The sequence below is a fragment of the Rhagoletis pomonella genome, unplaced genomic scaffold (genome assembly GCF_013731165.1).
Source record: "Rhagoletis pomonella isolate Grant_MI unplaced genomic scaffold, Rhpom_1.0 Rhpom_scaffold_00006, whole genome shotgun sequence".
Taxonomy (NCBI): Eukaryota; Metazoa; Arthropoda; class Insecta; order Diptera; family Tephritidae; genus Rhagoletis; species Rhagoletis pomonella.
The window spans coordinates 46,639,701-46,663,203 of NW_023458560.1; the positions used below are offsets into that span (position 1 = coordinate 46,639,701).

A 23,503-nucleotide genomic window follows, 5' to 3' on the forward strand; every position below is an offset into this window, starting at 1 on the left:
AAAAAATTTATCAAGAAAACATAGAATTGGGCGGTTAGTCTGTATAAGAATTTTAGGAATATCCCGAGCTACATACCGAGTAAATTTTTGGTCAGAATATTTATTTTCAAGATTTATTTTGCCAAATATGAACCAAGTCGGTGCAGCCGTTTAGTAGTTTAGTGAAATACATTGTAAAGAGAACTGTATGAAATTGTAAAACGCGACGTCTCAGATTTCTTAATTTTTTGGCAGCAACAACGAAAAGTTTTAATTTTTTTTAGCGAAAAACCTTCCACACAGAAAAAAAAAATTTGTGGTTATATCTAGGCGAAATTTTGAGAACGGTCCGTTGCTAACTCTAAATATAAACTACGACACACTGGAAAAAGTTAATACGTTCAAATACCTAGGAATAATGATCGACGATAAACTAAAACAAAAAAAAAAAATGGATTCTATATTTTCAATTAGAGCTCTAGCAAGATGTACATCGGTGAAAACTGCATTTAACTCCATACATTAGCTTTTGCGTGATGCGCTTACAAACATACAGACAAACATACCAGAATTTTATATTTGGCTTCTGTTGATCTAATAAACCCCCTATTAATTTTTCTTTAACATATTCTCAAATACTCTCGTTTGATTCCCATATGGCAACACTTAGTTTATATTATAAATTTAACTGAATTAAAGTTTTCAAACCCGCTTCAAGAATATTTCATTTATTTTACAAATTTTAATGAATACAATTTTTCAATCAGTTGGCAAATCCCCTAAAAATATTTTAGCATTAAAATTTCCTAGCCTCTTTAGTTTGATGCCAATATTGCAATATTTCATTTATGCTATCAATTAAATTAAATTAAAGTTTTCAAATAGGTGGCAACCTTCCCCAAAAATTTTTCAGCTGTAAGCCTTTGTAAATTTCTTTCTTTTGACAGCCATATTGCAGTATTCACTTTACCGTATCAATTGACCTAAACTGAAATTTTAAACACAGGTGGCAACTCTATAATTTCTTCTTCTATATTGGAAGCTAGATCTCTGGCGATACATCGGTGAAAACTCTGCATTTAATTCCATGTTTTCGACTGATGTGCGTACAAATATACAGACAGACAGAGATTCAAAAATTGTTTATTTGGCTTCTGTAGCTTAAATAAAAACCCACCATATTAATTTTTCTTTAATATCTATAAGGTACAGACATCGACCTGTTACAATTTTATTATATGTATAGATGTAGATATAGATTTCATTTATTTTATCAATTTAATACAATAAAATTTTTCAAACAGGTGGCAGCCCTCCCTAAAAATATTTTGGGCAATATAATTTCCTAACCCCTTTCAGTTTTATACCCATATTGCAATATTCAATTTATCTTATAAATTGAATTAAATGTATATTTTCAAACAGTGGCAAATCTAAAAAAGTATTTTTGGCTGTAAGCCTTCTTTAGCCTCTTTCTTTTGACGCCCATATTGCAATATTCATTTTTTCTTATCAATTTACTTAAACTCCAATTTTCAAAAAGGTGGCATCTTTCTAATTTTTTCTTCCTATATTTTAAGTTAGACCTCGCAATACATCGGTGAAAACTGCATTGAAATCCATGCATTCGTTTTCGAGTGATGCGCGAACAAACATACAGACAGACAGACAGACAGACAAAAATTCTAAAAATGGTTGATTTGGCTTCTGGTGCTCTAATAAAGACCCCACACATTAATTTTTCTTTAATATCTATAATGTACAGACATCGACCTGTTACAATTTTATTATATGTATAAATATCTAGATGTAGATTTAGATTTCATTTATTTTATCATTTAATTCAATAAAATTTTTCAAACAGGTGGCAGCCCTCCCTAAAAATATTTTCGGCAATATAATTTCCTAAACCCTTTCAGTTTGATACCCATATTGCAATATTCAATTTATCTTATAAATTAAATTAAATGTAAATTTTCAAACAGGTGGCAACTCTAAAAAAATATTTCTGGCTGTAAGCCTTCTTCATTCTCTTTCTTTTGACGCCCATATTGCAATATTCATTTTTTCTTATCAATTTACTTAAACTCCAACTTTCAAACAGGTGGCAACTCTCTAATTTTTTTTCTTCCTAAATTTTAATTTAGACCTCTAGCAATACATCGGTGAAAACTGCATTCAAATCTATGCATTCGTTTTCGAGTGATGCGCGAACAAACATACAGACAGACAGACAGACAGACAGACAGACAGACAGACAAAAATTCTAAAAATGGTTGATTTGGGTTCTGGCGCTCTAAAAAAGACCCTCCTTCCTTAATATCTATAATGTACAGACATCGACCTGTTACAATTTTATTATATGTATAGATATGTATGTAGAAGAATGCAAACATTCAGAAAATAATTTTTTGAGATAAAAAATTACTTGCGCTTAACAAATGATGCAACTTGTTAGATATTAAAGTTTGCGAAAATGTGTAAATTTAGAACTCTTCAGTAAAACACATAATATTTTATCAAAATTGCTTGCCTTTTTACCAAATATTTTTAACTTTCTTCTACACTAGATCGTACCACCTTATAAGCAAACAAACAATTTTTGCCGTACACCTCTCTGTCTAAAGCATTTTTGGAAGGCAAATCCATACATCCATACTCAAAATACTTCCTTAGCTAAAGTTTGATGATTTTTGATTAGCTTTAATTTACTGATATTTGGGAGGACTGAGAATTTACCCATCATAGAACAGGATACTAAAGGTCAGACAAGAATATCTATATATCACACTTTAAGATCCGACTGTAAATGCCGAAGATATCAGGAAAAATTTAAAAAGGCGTTCGGCAAAATTTTTTTTCCGAAGTTGCCTTTCAAAAATATTTGTAAGCCCTTTTCTTCTTGTCAGCTTAGTAAAAGCCTCAAGACTTTTGAGGTTTTCAAGAGATTTTTTCGTTTAGGGGCTTATGCCGACAATGTTGCTGTACTCGTACCATGTCAATTTACATAATTTCCTTCCGTTCGCGTCATTTGAATCCGGGAAAAACTAACCTAATGCAATTTATAAATAAAAACCCGAATTACCTAATTTTACGATACCTAAATTCAAGGATAAAGAACAGCAGCTCTCACCAACTTAATTGGAAGTTAAACACTGAGTAGCGAGTAAGAGGGCCTATGTGGCCCTCTATGCCGTCCAAAGTATGCTAAACAAATGGAGATTGAAGCCAAAGATTATACACTGGAAGCACATGTTTATAATCCGACACATACTTCCGTATGGAGCTCTGATATGATTCGTTGAAAAGCCTAGCGGAATTCAGATACCAGCTGCTGTTAGTGCTACGGGAGATCCTGTCAAACAATTTACTAACTATAGACCTCTTTTTTGTATCGAAAATTCACTTGCTCACATGGCAATCGGATTACTGGCTTTAGGTTAGTGGAAAGAAAGGCCGTTCGTGTACAATGTCATCCCTAATAAAATACCATCTGAAGTAGAAGCGTTGCCTAACGACTACATCATAGCACTAAACTTGGATCAACCACAAAGTCCGCACAAAAATCCGAAGGCCCACTGACTAGTTTCGGCCGAGAATCAGTGCGCGTAGAGCATAGCTATCTTTACTGAGGGAAAAAACTTGAAATGCAGAGTAGGTGTGGGAATGTTCATTGATTCAAGAAGAGGCGGTAAGTTACAGCCAGGGGGCTATTAAATTCCTAAAATCTGACGGATCGGGCACAGGTACATTCCTGCCAACTGCATAGATGGTCTGTGGACACTACCTGCTATACTAACAGGCTTAGCCTGTAAGCGTTCCATGGCTATCACTCGGCTGGACCGCTCTTCTCTCAGGTTAGTTGTCGGGGTAAACACCGGACACTTTGCTTCAATAAGTACTTTTTTTTAGATTACTTAGTCGAGTAGAACTAGGTGCTATTGAAAGATTTCGTATAATTTTGCCCTTATCGAATTCTTGGTGAATATAAACGAGGAAAAAACGAAACAACTACCTTAATCCTTTTTAAAACGATGCATTTTTAATTTCTCTCTCTTTCCATATGAAAATATGGGTTTTCCTAAAAAGTGGAAGCAGCTTTTCACCCTAACCTAGCGATATGCGTTTCTTGCTTTGAAAACTTGGAAATGCTTTTATTGAAAAATTAAAGTAAAATTGCAATTGTTATCAGAAAAATAAGTCTAATATTACCTATTACATTTAATCTAAAAAATTACGGTAAAATTTTAACTAGTATTTTTGACCGGAAAAATTAAAATTTAAATGTTACTGGAAAACTAAAATGTTAAATGTTAACCTTTATTTTTGATCGAAAACATAAAAGCCGGGACCGAGAATGCGTTCCGGTTTTGGTTGTTCTGTACGAGAACATTCTCGGGAATGGTCTCGAAAAAAGAACGAAAACGAAACTTTAAGCTGGAACATTTCAGCTTCCAGATCGTTTATCATTAGGGTAAACTGTCCATTTATGGAACAATTCGTATGTATTCGTATATAATTCCCGTTGAAAACGTTCTCGACAGTCTTGTTCTCACTGTTCTTATAGAAAAATACATACTCCCAAAGGTTTGTTCTCATTTCAGTTTGGAGTTTTAAGTGTTTTTGGGAACATTTAGTTTCGCTTGCACCTTTAGTTCTTGGTTCCTGCAAAAAAGTAAATGTTATATTTTATTTTTTATTAAAAAAATGTCGGTCAATAAACCGATTAGTTTTCGACTTTTTTGATATAAATCGTGAAGGATTATTATTGCTCAAATAACAAGCATCCCACTGCTGCATCCAAATCGCGAATAAAAAACATTTCTTTCCTCTGATTTTTGGAATTGAAATTTCGATTATACATGTTATTTTCAGGGACCCAAACGGTTATGAATTGTATAATAAAACCGGTTACTTTCGATCTACTGCTGCTAAATTGTCAGAATTTTTGCTGCTGCATAATTTCGACTGGTGAATAAATACAAGAATACCCCTAATATTAAAAGCAGTAAGAGACATTATACATGTGTAGATATATAGTATATTTAACTTTATTTATTTTTGCTTGCATTCTTCACGACAATTCATTTACGTGTTTCTGCACATCAGGAATGCGAATGTTTAGGAATAATGTTAAAAAAGCTATTACCAACTTAATTCATTCAGGCAGGTTCTGTAATTCATTTCTAAGTGAATTTCAACCAAACTCACTTTGAATTCAAATTCTAAGGGGTTGAAATTCATTCGGAAGTGAATTGCAGAACCGGCTTGATTTTTTTGATTACTTACAAGTTGAATCAATTACAATTGGAATATAAAAAATTATTAGAACATTGAAACAGTGTACATATTTTAATCTAATAATTAAAGTTCTAAAGAGTGTTTTCACCTATTAGGCGATTACCTAGAAGCTCGTATATGAACGCTGACGGGTGGAGCAGCGCTCAATTATTTGCGAACCAGATCCGTCAATTTATAGTATTTTAGTTTAGTTTTCCACAAATCGAGAGGGTTTTCATCGAGACAGGCTCGCTTTTTTTAAGTTGGGCCTTCAATTGAACTTTAATTTTACATTTTTTAATGTCCCCAGATTCTACATCCGAGCCTACGCTTTCGCTTGAGGAATATAAAACTCCTTTTAGGTTGCTTATAAGGCATTTAGCAGAACTTGTTAAACATTCGCATTCGCAAAACTTGTGCACTCGCATCAAATGTTGCGAATGCAAATATTCGTAACATCCCTACCTGACATTTGTGGAAGCCTATTTGCTGGTAAACAGCTTACAAAATTCTACATATTCTAATGGCCTTATTCATAAAAAATAAATTAGGTTTAAAGAGCTTTATAAATTGATGTTTTCATAGATTTTCCAATTTAGAAAACCTTTTATAACGCTACTTTATTTTTTATGAATAAGGCCAGTAATTTGTCAAGCTTTCATAAAGCAGCCAAAGGATAACAGACGATTTAAACTGATATTTAAATTGATATTATATTTATATTGTATTAGTGATGATATATTAATATGAAACAATAATATCAATAAATGACGCTGAAATATCTACTTTTTTATATTTTATTTTGTGTTCTAATAAAGCAAAGTTAAACATTGCATGCTTTCTACAATAACAAGGTTTCTATAAATATGAACTCTTTTGCATTTACTTAGTTAAAGCATTTATTTACAAATACTATTTTTTATTTCCATGAACTTTGTTCAAAAATAATTCAGTTACAGCAAAAATGCTTTCGGAATTTGCGTATATGCTTAAAAACACTAAATGTTTGTATGTACTATCAATACATACATACATACATACATACATTTGTAGTATGTACATATGCAAGTAATTTTTTATTGAATAAATATTGAAGGATATTCGCACAGCTTGTTACATGCACTTTTGTTAAATAATGGAAGGAAGGGTCCTTCCATGTAAACGAGGAATGTGACATATGTATGTACATTTTAAAATGCCCTAATTACCGCAGTTTCAGTAGTCAGTTGAAAAGTATTATTATATTGGATGTTAACTTGGATTTATTGTTAAACCACCACTTAATTTACGGTATTAAATAGGATGATTAGCGCTTATGTAGCTTGTAAGAAAATACATATGTACATATGTACTTGGTGGAAAAAGGGTTTCCAAATGCTTGATTTGTGGCTCACTGCAACGAAGGAGAGGACGTGGATAGATTAGTATTAGTCACATGTCATGTCTTTTGCAGACGGCTTAAGATGCAACGAGTATAATAGCAAAAGCGACAAATATCACTCGATCATATCTCCAGCTTATTCAGGTGCCCTCTGAGAGTACAACTCCACAACAAGCTTTTCAGGCGTTCCGCGCATTTCAGGCTTGTTGTGGAATTATACTCTGAGTCTGCAGGGTCTTTTAAGGATACATGTTAACATTCTATGTCCCTTTTTTGGTAAACTGATCTTATGTTAAAATCTCGTCGTGTGTTACCTCCCAGTATGCCTTTTGCCTCGCGCAGACTTGGTAAGCTTCTCCAATTACATCGATTCCCTCAATGTGTTCCTCTCTCTTCTGAGCTCTTTCTTCATAGTATAGGGAGCTACTACATCAACGAAGAAGAGCTGGAGGCCGTTAGCTTATGCTTCTCTTGCAAGGCAGCCCGCTATCGCATTTTCTTCTATTTTCTTGTGGTGAAAAGTGAAAAGGTATTTCTATCCATTGAAAATTCCCCAATCAGTCAGTCGGAAGTGGCATACAACTTAACATCTTTTTGCTGAATTTCCACGAGACATTGAAATGACGAAAAATGTTCTACCATTAAACAAATGCCACGTGGAAACAGACTTAGTGCTATTTTCTCAAGTAGGTTTTAAAATTTATCTGCTTTTCAAATAAATTTGTTCAGCACAAATTTGTGTTTGAAGGGCAGATACATTTTAAAACCTACTTGAGAAAACGCCCCTTACAGACTTCTACTTTTAACATAATGACACCTGTTTTTTTTTTTTAATGTCCGAATTTGTAATAATTTTTTTTTGTCATTTAATGCCTACTGAAAACCCGGCAAAGCACATGAAAAAATTTGATGCAAAGATAAGTCTGCTCTCCTTTGGAATAAATATGTATTTATTTTCTAAGAAAATTTCATTCTCTAAAATACTGATTTTAAAGTACCGAGTACAATGACATGGCATGGAATGGGAAAAATATCGATGTGTTATCGTATTGTATAAAAGTTCGTGACCCTAGGCGGCTTGTAATGAAAAAAAAAAATGCCTGTGTAGTACTTATTACACTAGTAAATAAATTAAGATAAAAATAAGTTTTTCTAATTTTAACAAAACAGTAATAAAAATTTTAAGAGCCAAAAATTAAATAAATATCTTTTCTTATGTACAAAAAGTATATTTTGTTTAATAAAACGTTGAGTTTGTTCATGCAAATTTACAACAATTTCACGAGTTATTTTAAAAAAGTCTCTGAATTGGAATATATTAATTTATTTTTTTTAGACACATGATTTGAAAAATGCTAGACTTAAAATCCCATCCAGATAATTTCAAAATCTAATTAAAACTCTTTAAAATGCTGTGCAAATATCCCTCTTTTATGTTCTTAGCAATTCTAATATACACAATAAATTTATGCGATTCACAAGACCTCGTTATGTCGTAAAATTTTCAAACGAGAATAATAGTTAAAATGTTTTAGCGGATGTGTAACTACATACATCAAAATATTTTTAAACTGATAGAAAATATATAATTCACTTGCTTACATTTTACCCTGCGAATCGCCTAAAACAATTTTAAACCGTTGTTTTGACTTAAAAAATGTACGACTTTAAGACAACATTACGATGCTTAAGACATAATCACCCCATTATAAAACATATTATATTCTTCACATCCGTTCTTCTAAATTAGTACATATGTATTGTATTATTCATCAATTCACATTTGTGTTACACACTTAAATCTCTACGCTTAATTCTACGTAAATACATAGTTACAGGCATTCTCTATTTAGATAATTGACTTCAATTATTAATTACTCCTTGGAATTTTTCAATACTTTATGTAGTACTTGCTTAAATTCGCGCTTCAACGATCGCTTCGTTTCGGCAATTCGCTTCTAGGAGAACAGATTGTTGCGACGCTTCAACGAACCGAATTTCTTCTCGGCTTCCAGCAGCATTTTCTCATTGCGCACCACCTCGAATGGTAGGGTTTTGGACAGCCGATCGATCTCTTGATCTGAGGGGAAATCTTCGAAGCTCATATTGCTAAAACCAGTTTTCGCTGAATTTTGTATTGTATTCGATTGGAAGCTATTCGACATTGCCGAATTGGCAGGGGCACTTGGGCCCTTGGCGCTGCTGCTACCGCCAACACCACCGCCGGTACTTGCTGTATGTTTGCTGGAATGTTTTGTTGAACTGCTTGTGACGGCACTCGACGCCGAACGATTCTTGAAATTGCCCTCTCTGTTGCGTTCAACGTCAACCACGTCGTCGTCGTCGTCGTCGTCGTCCTCTTGTGACTGACATTGCAAGCGTTGATGTTTCTGTTTGCTGCTTGAAGTTAGTGATGAAGTTGAGCCGAGTACGCCGGCGGACACTACCTTCTTGTAGGTGTGTCCCTTGACCTTTTGTGTAATCTTAGCTGGCAAAGTTCTCACACCCAAGTGAGACTTTTCTTTTTTTGCTTTGCTGGCTGGGGCGATAGGGGCGCTGCTGAGTATCGCCGTTGCCGACGAAGTTGGTGGCGTTGTTCTTGATGTGGCTGCACCCATGTCGGCAGCATGCGATCCATGCGAAACCACTGGCTCCGCTTCATCGTCTGACGCAAAGTCCGAACAACGCTCTTGAGAGATTTGTACAAAACCATTATCGGCAATAGGAAACAGAGATTGGTGATCGGACACTTTCATGTGGGCACTAGTGCTGGAGGTGGCAATGGCGCCATGGGTGCTTGGCGTGTGCGCGATTTTCGAGACAGTTGCAGTGGTGGAGTTGGAGTTGGAGGGGAGTGCAACAGCAACAGCAGCAGCAGCAGCACCGCTACCGCCACCCCCACCAGGTATGGTCAGTACGACACCATGCGTATGGGGAATGTGAGCGCTGACTTTGAGAGATTGCTTGTGAAGAATTGTGGCGGCATTAGGACCGGGTATACTGATGGACGCCACTGCCGGTTGGGGTGGCGGTATATTGACACTGACATGCTTGGCAGAGGCAATGTTGGCAATGTTCAGTGGCGCAACAGTTGCAGGTAATTTGATATAGGCGCTGCCACTCGTCGTGGTTGCGGCGCCGGAGCTCGCAGTCGTTGCAGGACTATGTTGTTGGAATGAATTAGGATTATGGCTGCGATATTGCAGCGAGGAACTGGCCAAAGGTTCGGGTGTTTTGTTGATAATTATTGAATGGTTGATTGTGACGAGTTGAGGCTTGCTGGTTGGTTGCGGCGCCGCCGTTGCTGAAGGCATGCCAAAGGTTGGAATGGTTGTCACATTGGAATGTTTAGCTACTGGAGCCGCTGGTACGGTCGTTTGCGGTTGTTGGATTTGCACAATGTTGTTGTTGTTTTTATTGTTAGTGGCGTTTTCTGCGGCACCCTCTGTGGAGTTAACAATAATACATTTACGAATTACCTGCGGAAATGGCTCCGAGCCGAAAAGATCCTTCTCATGCGCTGGCAGAACGCTGGTTGGCAGCTCCACACGCTTGGCTGTTGGGAAGTTGGACACAAAAGCCAAACCTGCTGCCTTTGCAGTAGCAGGTTTTGGAGTTGCGGCCGCTGTATCGGCTGATGTGGATATAACGGTGACTGTGCCGAAATTTGAGACGCTCTGTATGTGCGGTTTAGGAGTTAAGGCAGATTGTGCAACAACTGGCTCGACGAATGGATTGAAAATCGGCTCGTTGAACTCGTCTAATTGTGGCGAGGGACCCGAAGGAAAGCTCGTGAAATTGTCTGTTGAACTGGTGCGGTTTTCGCATCCTTTTACTGGCGTTGATGTCCATATTTCCGCTGAATGCGATTGTACGGGCGGGTTACGTGCCGGCACCTTTGGCGGTCCGCGTGTACTTTTTGTAGTACGCTTCTTCAATGGCAAACCAACAGGCATCTTAAATGGCGCCATAGCGAAGACATCCAACTCTATTGGCTTAGAATTTGCATTTGCATTTGCCACCAAATTGGGCGGTACACCACTATCGGGTGATTCTTCCGTTTCATTACTACTCTTACCTTTCGAATCAGAATCGCCTGAGCCATAATCTAGTTCATCGTCAAGCAGCAGCGGTTTGTCGCCTAACTTATTATGGAAGTCATTAGATGTTGGACTAAGCTCGCTCTCGTCGTCGCATGCTACAATGCCACTCGCTTCGGCAGCAGCTGCCACAGCGGCAGCGGTGCGGTCCTTCTTGCGCAAACGCACCTTAACCAACACTCGACTCACATCGTCTTCATGCGTGGTGACACTTTCGCATTCGGCGTGATAAGCCGATGAGCTGCACGTCTTCACACTCTCACTTATCCCATCCATATCCATGATTGGGCGTCGCAACTTTGTGTTGCGCGTACGCACATCATTCTCATCGAACAAGTCATCATCTTCGGCACGCAAATCGCTCGCTGAACCAATCGAGTCCTCACCATCCGATTTAGCACCCGATGCGGCTGCTGCAGCGGCAGCAATTGCAGCCGCTTGTTGGTGCTGTTGCTCGTGCTGCTCTAAAGCGGCGTTCACTTGCTGTGCAGCCTGTTGGGCTGCTGTTGTCGGTTTCTTAGTGGAATGGCGTAATTTCTTTACAATGGGAACTTTCAGCTGTGTCTTATCGACCTTGTGATAGGCAGCCTGCTGTATCTTATGTATTGTATCTGGTATGTTGTTGGTAACAATTTGCTTGAAAATCGCTTTGGTGCTGCTGGGGCCAGTTGTATTGCTGTAATCTTCTTGAAAGAATTCGGAATCAGAATCATCTGAAGTGGGATTATCATTGCTGCGTAATTTTTCATATTTATTACGATCCTCCAACGGGAGTTTGACAAAACCACCGCCCGGCAGTGCTACGCCAGCCAAGGTGGCTACGGAATCACCATCCCCTCCGCCACCACCACCACCGTGAACATCATCTAAACCGCCGCCAGCGCCACCTTCGGAATCAGTTTTCAGATTATTTATCAACGAAGTCTTTTCCTCACTCGACACTTCCAACGTCGGCGAGAGCAGCCATTTAGACGAAGCTGTCGATGAGGCCGCTGTCATATTACCACTCCCACCGCCACTGGACGACTGGGGCATCGATGTCGGCGGACCGCCAGTAACGACGAATTTAGCTGAAAATGAGATTAAGTTCTTTTATGCAGTATAAAAAATGAACTAGTTGACTATGTGATGCGTATGTATGTATGTATGTATGCATGTAAGTAGGTGTGCATGTGTTATCTTAAATACTATTCTGGTGGTAGCTACCGTTTGCGATTCTACCTATGTGACAACGGCCTCTACAAAGCGCCGAGGATATACTACTTGATCTATACATAAATTTACGTCATCACAACAAACCTATGTATGTATGTATTTAAGCAAGTAAAAAAAGTTCGTCGTACACTCCTAAGTCTAAAGTATTTTTGCAAGGCAATTTCAAAAATATAGATATTTTTTTTTGCCGAGCCAAGACGTTGACTTATTACATTTTTCTGTAAAACCTAGTAGTCTTACATTCGGTAAAAAAAAAACAAATATTTTTTTTTATATTTCTACTGAAATAATCGGAATACTTCCTTATTAAAGGATTAATGATTTTTGGTGAGCTTTAATTTACTCGCAATAGAGCGGTAAGGATGGAGATCTGGTGACTAAGTACTAGAACAGGGTACTTTGGACAAAAAAAAAAAAGGATCTCCTCGAAACACAAAAAATAAGAACAGTAAATCATACATGGAAATCCGACTGTAAATACTGAAGATATGACGAAAAATGTACAACGGCGACCCCTAAGCTCGGGCAAAAATGTCGAAATTGCTTGGTAAAAAAACTAAGACTCAGGGGTGTCGGGCGACCTTCTTTTTTCCGGAATGGTCTTATGTCCATACAGTGGTGGGTAAAATAGTAGAAACAAAAAATGTTGACAAGTTTTAGAAATTTTTCTTTTGTTTATTTAATGTTAAATCATTTTTTTATAAAAGTCTAGCTCATTACATAAAAACAGCATATAAATCAACGTTTCAAACTTTGTACAGAATTAAAGAAAAAATTTAGAATTAAAAAAAATGTGTACATTTTGTAACGTTTTAATAAGAGTTCTTAGAAAAATTCTGGGTATGCAGTTTTCCTAGTAGCCATTCAATTTTATTATAATAATGAATAATGTACAAGTTTCAAGTGACTAAAATATACCCTTTTTATTGAGAATTTTTTTCGCCGTGGATGTTGAACATTTTCTCCCATATAACAATGGATTTCGTTCATGCATTGTATGGAAGAAGATTCTCAAAAATCGACCACTTGAAACCTGCCTGATTAAAAAATTCAAAATTTTTATAACAAATTTGTAAGATTTTAAAATCTTTTGTGAATTCTGTATGAAGTTTGAAATGCTGATTTATATGCTGTTTTTATGTAATGAGTTGGACTTTTATTAAAAAAATAATTAAACATTGAATAAACAAAAGAAACATTGCCAAAAATTTTAAAAATTTTTTGTTTCTATTATTTATCCAGCACTGTACATATACAGTGGGCGTCAAAAATATGCATAGCTGATGTTTAGGCGATTTTATTAATTATTATTTTCCTTACAAATTTTTCTTATTTTTTTATAAAAATATTTTTATTCAACAGCAAAACCCCCAACAATTAATTTTTTTTTAAATTTCTAAAAGAACTCGGGAAAATAAAATTCAAGAAATACCAAGAAATTTTCATCGAAATTCTCAATTTTTTAATTCGATTTAAAAAAAAATATATATTTTCAATATTCAGTTTTATATCCTAATCAATTTTAGTATTATAAAGTGCACGTTTCAAGTCACTAAACATTTTCGTTGATTTTTGAGATTTTTTTTGTTGAGGGTATTGCATATAAGGCATGCACAAAATCTATTTTTATATGGAAGAAAATGCGCAACACCCTCGACAAAAAAAAAAATCTCAAAAACCAAGGCTAATTTTTGGCGATTGAAACTTGCACTTTATTATACTAAAATTGATTGGCATACAAAACTGCATATTCAAACTTCATCTAAGTAATCGAATTGCAAAATCAAAAATTTCGACTAAAATTTTTTGGTATTTCTTGCATTTTACCCCCGAGTTCTGTACGAAATTAAAAAAAAAAATGATTCTTGTGGTTTTTGCTGTTGAATGAACTATATTTTTATAAAACAATAAGAAAAATTTGGTAGGGAAAATATAAAAAATAAAATCGTTAGAACGTCAGAGCTTATAAATTCTTGACGATAACCGTATAATTTCAGACGATGCTGATTTTCGATACTCAATAATGGTAGGACTCGTGGAAATAGTTTTGAGTAAATTCTCTAAAGCTGCAACTAAAGACCGGGCTTATTTTCAATGCTAATAAATTCCCGAATATTTTACTCGAGGTTAATTAGCAACATTTCCTCTCTTCACTTCACCTCACTTCATTTCTTAGTAAGTACAATACGCTCGTGCATCTGCTTGTAAGGTAGACGTGCGATAGTGGTATACGTATGTAGTCGGCATCTTTTCCAAATACCAACTTCCATTGGATCATTAACTGTCAACAGTGGCTAAGTAGCGGCGTTGTAGCGCTAAAAGTCTTATCCAAAAGCAGCATTTTTGCAAAATTCGGTATGCGGAAAACTAAAAGTCCGCGCTTACTCCAAGCAGTCAACAGCGTATGGTGAGCATGCAGATGCTGGATACAGGACCAGCTTGGTAACCTGGGGAAGTGCCAAGGGTACATCGAAGTACCGCACGTTGTCTGGGAATCTCACCTATCAGAGAGGATCACGTCTCGAAGGAGAACTTTGTAAAGTTGTAAAGGTGCATCCGTTGGAAAAACGCAGAACGCTAAGCACTAGCGAACCGTGAAGGAAGCCCCAATAACTGTATTGATTAGAGCCGAAGGGCACGAAGTCTGGAAGTCATAGCAATGAAGAAGGTAAGATCCCTAATCAAAGTTGGTCTAAACCTCATTAGTAAAAGTAGCTGTGTATGTAAGTGAAGCAGATAACCACAGTTCGCCCCCATTATGTACAGACGTTGACTGGTTACCTGAGGCAAAAAAAAAAATTTTTCTACCTTGTATTCTGGAACACTCACGGGTTAATGAACTCTGTTTGATATATATATATGTAAATTGTTTTTTACTCTTCCATATGATAAGCTTGTCAGATCTTTCATTTAGTTCCTTCATACCCCTAAAAAATCGGCCCACGAATATATGCAGAAATAGTTCCCTAGACTTTCTCACCTTTATATTTGGAAATAAATAATATGAAAATCTCAAATCCGGAATCCGGTATAATAAAATCGGATATGGATATCAAGGAAACTGTAACTGCAATTAATTTGAGTTAATAGGGGAATTCACAGTTCGTTACAAAATTTGTTGCAAAATCTTGGCGTAACTTTTTTTAACTTTGTGCAACCCAGATATCTGTGGTATATAATAGCTGAGTTGCATTACGGCAACCTCATTTAGACCACATGAAAATTGTATCAGAGCACTAATATTAATAAAAACGACACAATAATGAAAAGATAGATACACAACAACGGAGACTTTTTTTTTTGTGTAACGAACTGTGAATCCACCTGGATTGAAACCCAATTTAATTGATTCAAATGAATATTCTATTAGTAAATGAAATTGTTGTGAGCCCTTAGAATACGTGCGTATGTAATTTAATTATAATGAATTCATGTTTTTTAATGCATAATGTACAGAAAATTGTGTGGTTACTACCAAGCATTTGTTAGGTGACACAAAAATGTATTAAAAATTACCCCAAGAATTTATTAGAACGAATGGCCTTATTTAAATAAAAATAGAATGGATATGAAATAAGTACTCATAATTTATAAAATGAATAGTTTTTTTGGGATATTCACAATTTCTTTATTAAGCTAAAATGTAGAACGTTTTGAAAGACATTCCATTCCTATTATTGTCGTTTGAAAATTGGCGAAATCCATTTGAAATCGTTTCAAATACTTTGCTAAATAAAAATGCTGATGATTTCCGAATGGACTTTACCATAAATTCAGCCATTTGTTCATGTAAAAATGTGGTAAAATTAGCGCACCTGATAAGAGGAAAGGTTGAGTAGCAATCATTTCAAATTTATTTTACTATTTAAATATTAAATAAAGTGTGAAAATTTTGGCATTGACACATTAACATGTTATAGCGAATTATATTAACATGTTATAGATTTTTCTTCTAACGCATACAGCTGCGTGGAAGATAGTAAGGGCAAAATTCAAAATGCTATTTTTGTCAACTAATTTTTTATTTTTTTTTATTTTAAATAATTTTTATTTAAAATATAGTTCGATCTATAAAAGAAACCACATACATACATACGCAAGCACATAAATAAAAGTTTCAAAGATTGCACAAAGTTTACAAAAATAAAATCAAGCTTCAAAAATTTGCATTAAAATTTCAAACTTTATATTCAGAATTTTAAGAAAACTGTCCCAGTTTTGTAGCCCATTCAATTTTTATTAATATTTATAATAAAGTTCAAGTTTCAATTCGCTTAAATTACCGTTTGTTATTGGGGGAATCTTTTGTCGAAGGTGTTGCGCATTTTTGTTCCATATAACGCATGAAAAAAATCTATTTATATATGGAAGAAAATGATCAACCCCTCGGCACAAAAATCCAAAAAAATTAACTGTAATTTTTATAACAATTCAGAATAAAAAGCTAGATTTTTTTTTAGTTTGATTAATTTATGCGAAACTTGTGCAAGTTTTGGAAACTTATTTTTCTATGTATTTTCTGTTAAATAAATAAACATAAGTTGCAAACAATACCATTCCGAGTTTTGTCCTTATTAAGTATTCTGCAACAACTGTATATATGTATGTACATAAATAATCTAAGGTTAATACATATTTTACAGCTACGCATCCCCGATTTGGTGGGTCATATATTTTAGTTTTCCAATAAAAGAACGAGTTGAAGTTCGAAAGTTATTTAGAGGTTGAAAAGTGCACTTCCGAGGAAAAAAATTTCTAACCAATAATCCGAATCTGTAGTAAAAACATGGATGTATGTATATCTAGTTTAGAAAAAATGCAATTCCGGTCCGTTTAACCATTTCGGGCCGAAGCCTTTCTGGTCGAAACCGGAAGTCGGTAATACCACCAAAAGAGCATCCCTGATTTGGTAGGTAATTTTTTTTTTGCGATTTCATTAAAAAAACCTTTCCCTCCTTTTCAGAGGTGGTGGTCGGGTCGTCTATATACATATACAGTTACAACTCAAGCTTATAAAAGCGAGGTAAAATCATTGTCTTTTTCCTCTTTTTTATGACTATTTTTTGATTTATAGTTTTTTCTATATATCAACTCTCAAATTAGTACATATCCTAATCTTCTACGAGTCATATGAGCCTACTTTTAAAAAGCTGTGCTGAAAATTAATTGTTTATTAGACCTAAACCGATGTTTATATACATATGTATGTATGTACATATTTGTTAGTCAACCAATGGAGCAATGCTATAAAATATGTTTTAATGAGTGAGGTTAGGTTACAATTTAAAGAAAATAAAAATTAGTTTCTATTGAGTTAAAAATGTCGTCAATGAAATATCAAAGCGAATTCATATAAGGTGGTATCAGCTGATGAAACAACTTTACCTTATAGAATGAGTTTTGACAAAAAAAAACAAAAAAAAAACAGAAACTAGTGTTTTTCACATAAGAATATTTTCGAAGGGGTAATTTTTTGTTTGGCGCTTTTAAAAGTTTCTGAAATTTTGTATTGCACGTTTGTAGGCATGTAGAGTTGAGTTTAGGTGATTTTGATGAAAATAAAAAAAACTACACAGTAGCAATGTTATTAACTCTTGCTTTTTTATAGTAAATAATTGGCATAGCGGTTTTGGTTTTTTGGTAATTGCATAAGTTTATATATATTTTCATAATTTTAATATTTATATACATATGTAGTTCATAAAATAAGGTAATAGAGTTTGTCTTTAAATTTATATTGCATTCATTAAACTATACATATGTATTTTTTTGTCGGTTATATCATTCAGTTACTCAATCACTTATTTATAGTTATTTTAATTATTGCATTACATAAATATAGTACGTACATACATATGTATGCATGTACATATGTAAGTATATATATTTCACTGACTAAAATCTATATGTATATACTTGCGGCTTGTGGTTTGAAGTTATTTGTATTTATCAGGGAACTGGGAAAGAGTGCTGGTTTATACTTTTGCTCGCGCATACATAAGTTCTACTAAACTAAATATGTGGAAGTCATACTATAAATTTACAATAATTGTCTTTTACACAACATTTTGCTTGTTACTTTCTTGGATAATTAATTAATATTATTATTATTATTTTTGTTTAATTTGCTTTGCCACCTGCTAATTGTAATACAGTTTCTGTTTTTAAATCACATAGTACTTTGCACATTTTACCTTTTTAATTATTCTTTATTTATATGTACTATAACTTCTTAATACTCTCTTCTTTAAGCTCTCGTTTTTAATTCGGGTTGTTGTTAAGTAAAATGTCTTGGTTTTGTTTCTCTTGAATTTTTTTATGGTCTTTAATATTTTTAGGAAAATAGTTATACGCATTGCATGGTGAGTTTAGCTTTCTATCCATTTTTAAGGTACAATTCCATACATACTTTCATAATTTTATTTATAATTTACTTTTCGTAGTCCAAAAAAGATCTTTTTTATGTGTTATTAAGTAATTAAATTTTTTTTTTGATTTCTGTAATAAATTTGTGTAATTAAAGGAACCTTGTTCACAATTGGTCGGATGATTTTAGTGTGCATTTAATAAAATGGTCGAAGGGGATTGCTATTATTTCGTGTGTGTGTCCAAGGAATTTTGACATCTGATACTTCACCAGCCTGTTGCCTCACTGTTTCCTCAAGAAATAATGGAACGGGCGTATACTTCTGTAGCAAGCAGGGGTTGCCTTGTGCTCTTTTTTCACCAAAAAACTTTAGAAAACCGTAGTAGAAAGCATGGTACAAAAATATAAGGTAGTTTCATTTATTGACATTCGTTGTTGTTGCCGGCCACTTGACTTTTAACAAGTTTATGACACTTAAATAAAATTTTTTGTTTCTTGAAAAAGTAAAAAAAAAAATTTTTTAAGTTAGTGAAGTTGGATGAAAATATTAAAGGAAAATTCTTGCGCATTTCCTAACTGCAAGAATTCGGTACACCTGTGCAAAGGCTCAAATTAAAGTTTTTTGCTTTTCCGAGGATAGAGTACGTAATACGATCTAACGCAGTTTGATGAATTGCTGACGCAGGTCGAGTTAAAATGATGTTCTGCAACTTGGTAACAGTACCAATTTTTGGATTGTCGGAATTTTCTGATAAAGATGAGATTTTATAACATTTTTGTTTATAGAAAAATACATAAGTAAGACAGTTCGGGTACGGTTCGGTTATTTGTACAATGATTGTGTCCAAACCGGAATCAAAAAATTTTACCATTTGCGTCTAGTCTAAGCTTTAATTTGAAACAAAGATTTCGGTTTGAAATATGCACTTTTTTGTAAATTTGCGCAAAATGCGCAAAAATACTGTGGATGTCGTAACCGGAGTTGGACTAATGAGGTTAGTTTTTGTAGCGCAGCCGAAGGCCACCAATGCGGAAAGGAGGTTTGCGCAAAAATACTGCTGATGGCCTAACACGAGCTAAATTTTTCTTTGCGAAAACTAAAATTTTACCCCATTTTGAAATGGGCCCCCGAGTGCCTGTAGAAAGAGCAGGGTGGCGAAGGGACTTTACTTAAAGTTTATACTGTGCTATTTCTAATGAATTTAGGTGACACACCCCTTCCCCCTCCGCTCCACACCAAAAAATCAGTGTACAAATAACCGAATATTTCCCTCGCACAACATTAAATCCTCTGATGTATTGTTTGATTGCTATCAATGTGGCAAGGTAGCTCACAATTTTGTACAATTTATGAAACTTCAAAAACTTATTGTTTGTCAAAAATTTTGAAATGAAACTACCTTCTTTTTGTATCAAGGTAGAAAGCGAAGCAAATTTCTTAAGAACTGCGTACTGCCTCAAGAAAATTTCTTAGCCATTTCTTGTACGTCATTTTATATGGAGTTTTTGTTTTTCTTGAGAGCTGTATACTGGCCTATACGACTGACGTATCACATAATTTTCTTTCGTATGGTTTTCGATCCGTGAACAGATGGTACGATTTGAGCCCAGTTTTTGTAAAATCAAGCCAGACAATTTAAGCGCTGCAATTTTTTTCCGCTTTCTTATTGCGAACATCCATGAGGGATTGAAATGACAAAAATTAAAATTAAAATTCTTTAAGGGTTTGGATTCAGCGTCCTTAATAGGTACTTAACAAAACTAAGTATTTGTTATCCGCCCGTAATTTGCTCTTTTAACGATTTGTAAGTAATTCAATTGTTGAGGAATTATAAACAAAGCCGAGTAAAAAAAAAAACAAACAAAAACAACAGCTGTTAATTTGAATTAGGAACCGGCATGTAAAGGGGGTTGTCACAACGTCACGTCACAACCTCAAGGGTGGTCCCATACTAATTTAGTTCAGTTTAGATCCTTGGATCATAAAGAAATTAACGAAGCGAAGAACGGGTTCAAAGGAAAAAAAACCGTTTTTACGGATCAATCGAAAGTTGCAAAAACGGTTCGAACCGCTGAACCGAACAGACCAAATTTATCATCCGGTTCACGTCACTGGATTTTAGGCCATTCGTGTTTGCATATTCAGCCTTATCACCAGTTTCATTTTCCCCGAACCGGTTCACTTTTCACTTTTAGTTTCCATGTATTTACTATGGGCGGAATACAAATTTTCGGGTAACCTTTTTCTAGGGCGAAACTCAGGCGTAACTTAGGATGTGGCGCATTATGAGAACTCAATTTTCAACCACTTTTTCAATGAATGAAAATCAAACCTCTAAAAAAAACACCCTTTATAAATAATCGTAAGTATGTATTCTCAGTGCAATGACTTTGGGAGATTTTAAGTGCTATTTATTTTCAAGCCCCTCATGTTTGCCTGAACTAATTTTTCGACAAAAAAAAAACTAAATAAGGGAATTTATAGATTCGTCGGGCATACACATATATACACTTGGCCAATAGACTATGCGAACATGTATCGCACAAAAATTAAGAGTTCGATTCAAAAATTATAGACTTAAAATAATATTAAGTGGTTAAACGTTGTAATATTGGGGAGAATTCAATTCGAGCATGTATATATTTACATAGATTTAAAACACAAATTTAATAATTATATCAAAGCTTTACGTGCAATAAGATTTGAAAAATAAATTTTGCATGCATTGCATTGCCAAATAAAAAGAAGTGTTATATAATTATGGTAAAACATAATACTGAACTTATTAGTATGAAACTTTCCAAATTCGGTAACGAATAAACGAATTAACTGTGCTACAATTTTAAGGAATCAGCTTAATTTGTTTTGTTAAAGTAAACCTACTCAAGAACAAAACGCGTTGCCAAAAATTATCTCGAAATAATTGTTTATGATCACTTTAAGTTTTCAAGTTATAAGCCAATTTTGATGCATAATTTTGTATGATAGTTCCAAAACAACCCGTGAAAAAAATAAGTAAAAGTAAATCACCACAGCTGGGTTGATAAAGGCTATACAGATTAATTTTATACCCGAGTGCACTTTTGCACAGGGTATTATATGTAGTTTTCTTCGCATAACGTTTGTTTGTAAAAGCCAAAAGTATGCATATTAGACTGGTTCAAAAAATCGACTATCTTTTTTTAAAGTGCGCTGTGACTTATTTTCGGGACAGTGAAAAATGAAACAAATTCGCAGCCCTTAATATTAAGATTAAAGATCGCTCATCGCGAATTCAAATTTTCCATGTGAATAACAAATAATTTTAGTCCAATAAAGTGCAGGTTTCAAGCGGCTATTGTTGATTTATAATATTTGGTATTTTTTTTTTGCTGGCGCCTTTTTTCAATTTCTACCAAACTCGGTACAATTATTGCCCTTGGTACAAAGAAACAGCATGTTGATAATTTTTGGAATCGCACTAAAATTACGCCTACTTTTCATGTAACGATAAATTTCAGAAATACGAAAACTCCGATATTACAATAACTAAGGACGCTTATTTACTCCAAGTTAATTCTTACTATAACCTCTGAACAAGAAATAAGAATATTATAGATTATTGGGAAATGGGCGTGGCACCGCCCACTTATGACTATATAAGTGTATCTTAGTAACAGCTTTATCGATTTATTCCAAACTTGGTTCAATTATAACATTAAGTCTAAAAGCATAGATAGACGGCAACGTTGATCCGAATCAACTCGTTAATTCTGAATTATCTCGGGCATCAACTTAAGAGTTTATTCTCAAACTTAATGTGGACCGATGACAACACTGGTCAAAATTTATAGAACGTAGAATGCAGAGGACATGCAAAATTAGCCTGGGCGTCCACGGTGGAGAGAATACAGAGGTGGCGCCGATGACGATTACGCTACTCGGCTCTCAGTGATTTTGACAGAATCAGCTGTTTTGGTGACGTCATAGTAGAGAAGACAGCAGTAGTGATGTGCTGAGTCAATACTTTTAAGTACCCAATACTCTCGATACTAGGTACCGAAACATTTAGGTTTCGAATAAAAGCGCACATAGGCCAAAAATATGGAAAAAACGCCAAACAAAACCCGAATGTAAGAGCCAATAGAGCTTTTTTACTGATTCAAATGAAAGATGTATATATGTCGATTCGATGCCATAATACAGAGAAACCCTTACTTGTTTGAAGCATTTTTGTTCCAGCTGAATCGGACGATATCATTTTTGTAGGCCTGGGACAGATTCTGTAACCAGTTAACGACAATTTTCGAATCGGTATCGTTTTTGTCGACGTTTGATATCAAATATTTCTAAGTCAACAAGTGCGATATCGATCCGAAACTTGTCGCTAACTGGCTACAGAATCCCTCCCCTGAAAGGCTTCTTCATCCGTCAAAGTATTTTTCTTGAACCTTGGATCGACTAAGGTTAAAACTGATAAAATAATATTTTTCTGTGGCGATAAGTTCAAGTGTTTTAGCCGATATCATATAAATTAGTAATGAAAGTTTTTTCTAAACCTATAATGGCGAGGGTTTAATGTAAATAATCGGTATCGCATACCGAAATCTTTTTTAAGTATTGGGTACCGAGTATTGGGGACAATTCAGCACATCACTAGTCGCCCTCATTCTCGCCGCTCTCAGTTGTCAACTCTACGATGACGTCACGCTAAAATTACTCTCACGAATTCTGCTGCAATCGGCGCAATCTTGTATTCTATCATTCTTGCTGGGCATCTACCTTTGTCGTCGTAATGCAGTCACCATTACGTGAACAGCTGATTGAAAGTTGAGTTGAGTTGTGAATCATAATTGGGGCATATGCACATATGTATGTTTGTCCTTGAGTCTATCTTTGTGACAGAAATGTGATTTTTTTTTTGGAATTTTTATTATAAACATAAATTAAGTTTTGCTACATTTTTAAATTTTAAACTTCACTTCTTACGCGCATAGGCGAATTGTTGCAACATCCTAACTGTTCACCAACGAAAATAGACGCGGTTAGGATCTTTTTCCAAGTTAGTCCATACGGAATATTTGCAGCGTGAAAAAAAATATTGAAAAACAAATAATTCTATTAACTGTAAGACTCGTTAAAAATAATTAAATTTAACTCTAGCAATATTTTGGTAACAATTATTAAAAAATTTTAAGAAT

The 23,503-nt window shown here is 34.7% G+C and overlaps 1 protein-coding gene across 1 annotated transcript in view; it reads right to left on the bottom strand.

Annotated features, from left to right (window-relative positions):
* Positions 1–8,372: 8,372 nt before the first annotated feature.
* The window catches only part of LOC118740831 (platelet binding protein GspB), a 32,248-nt gene continuing 17,117 nt past the window's right edge, over positions 8,373–23,503 (bottom strand). Inside the window, exon 7 of the mRNA XM_036472547.1 lies at positions 8,373–11,810. Within this exon, the coding sequence (XP_036328440.1) occupies positions 8,599–11,810 (3,212 nt within the window). The 3' untranslated portion in view covers positions 8,373–8,598. The remainder of the gene's footprint in view (positions 11,811–23,503) is intronic.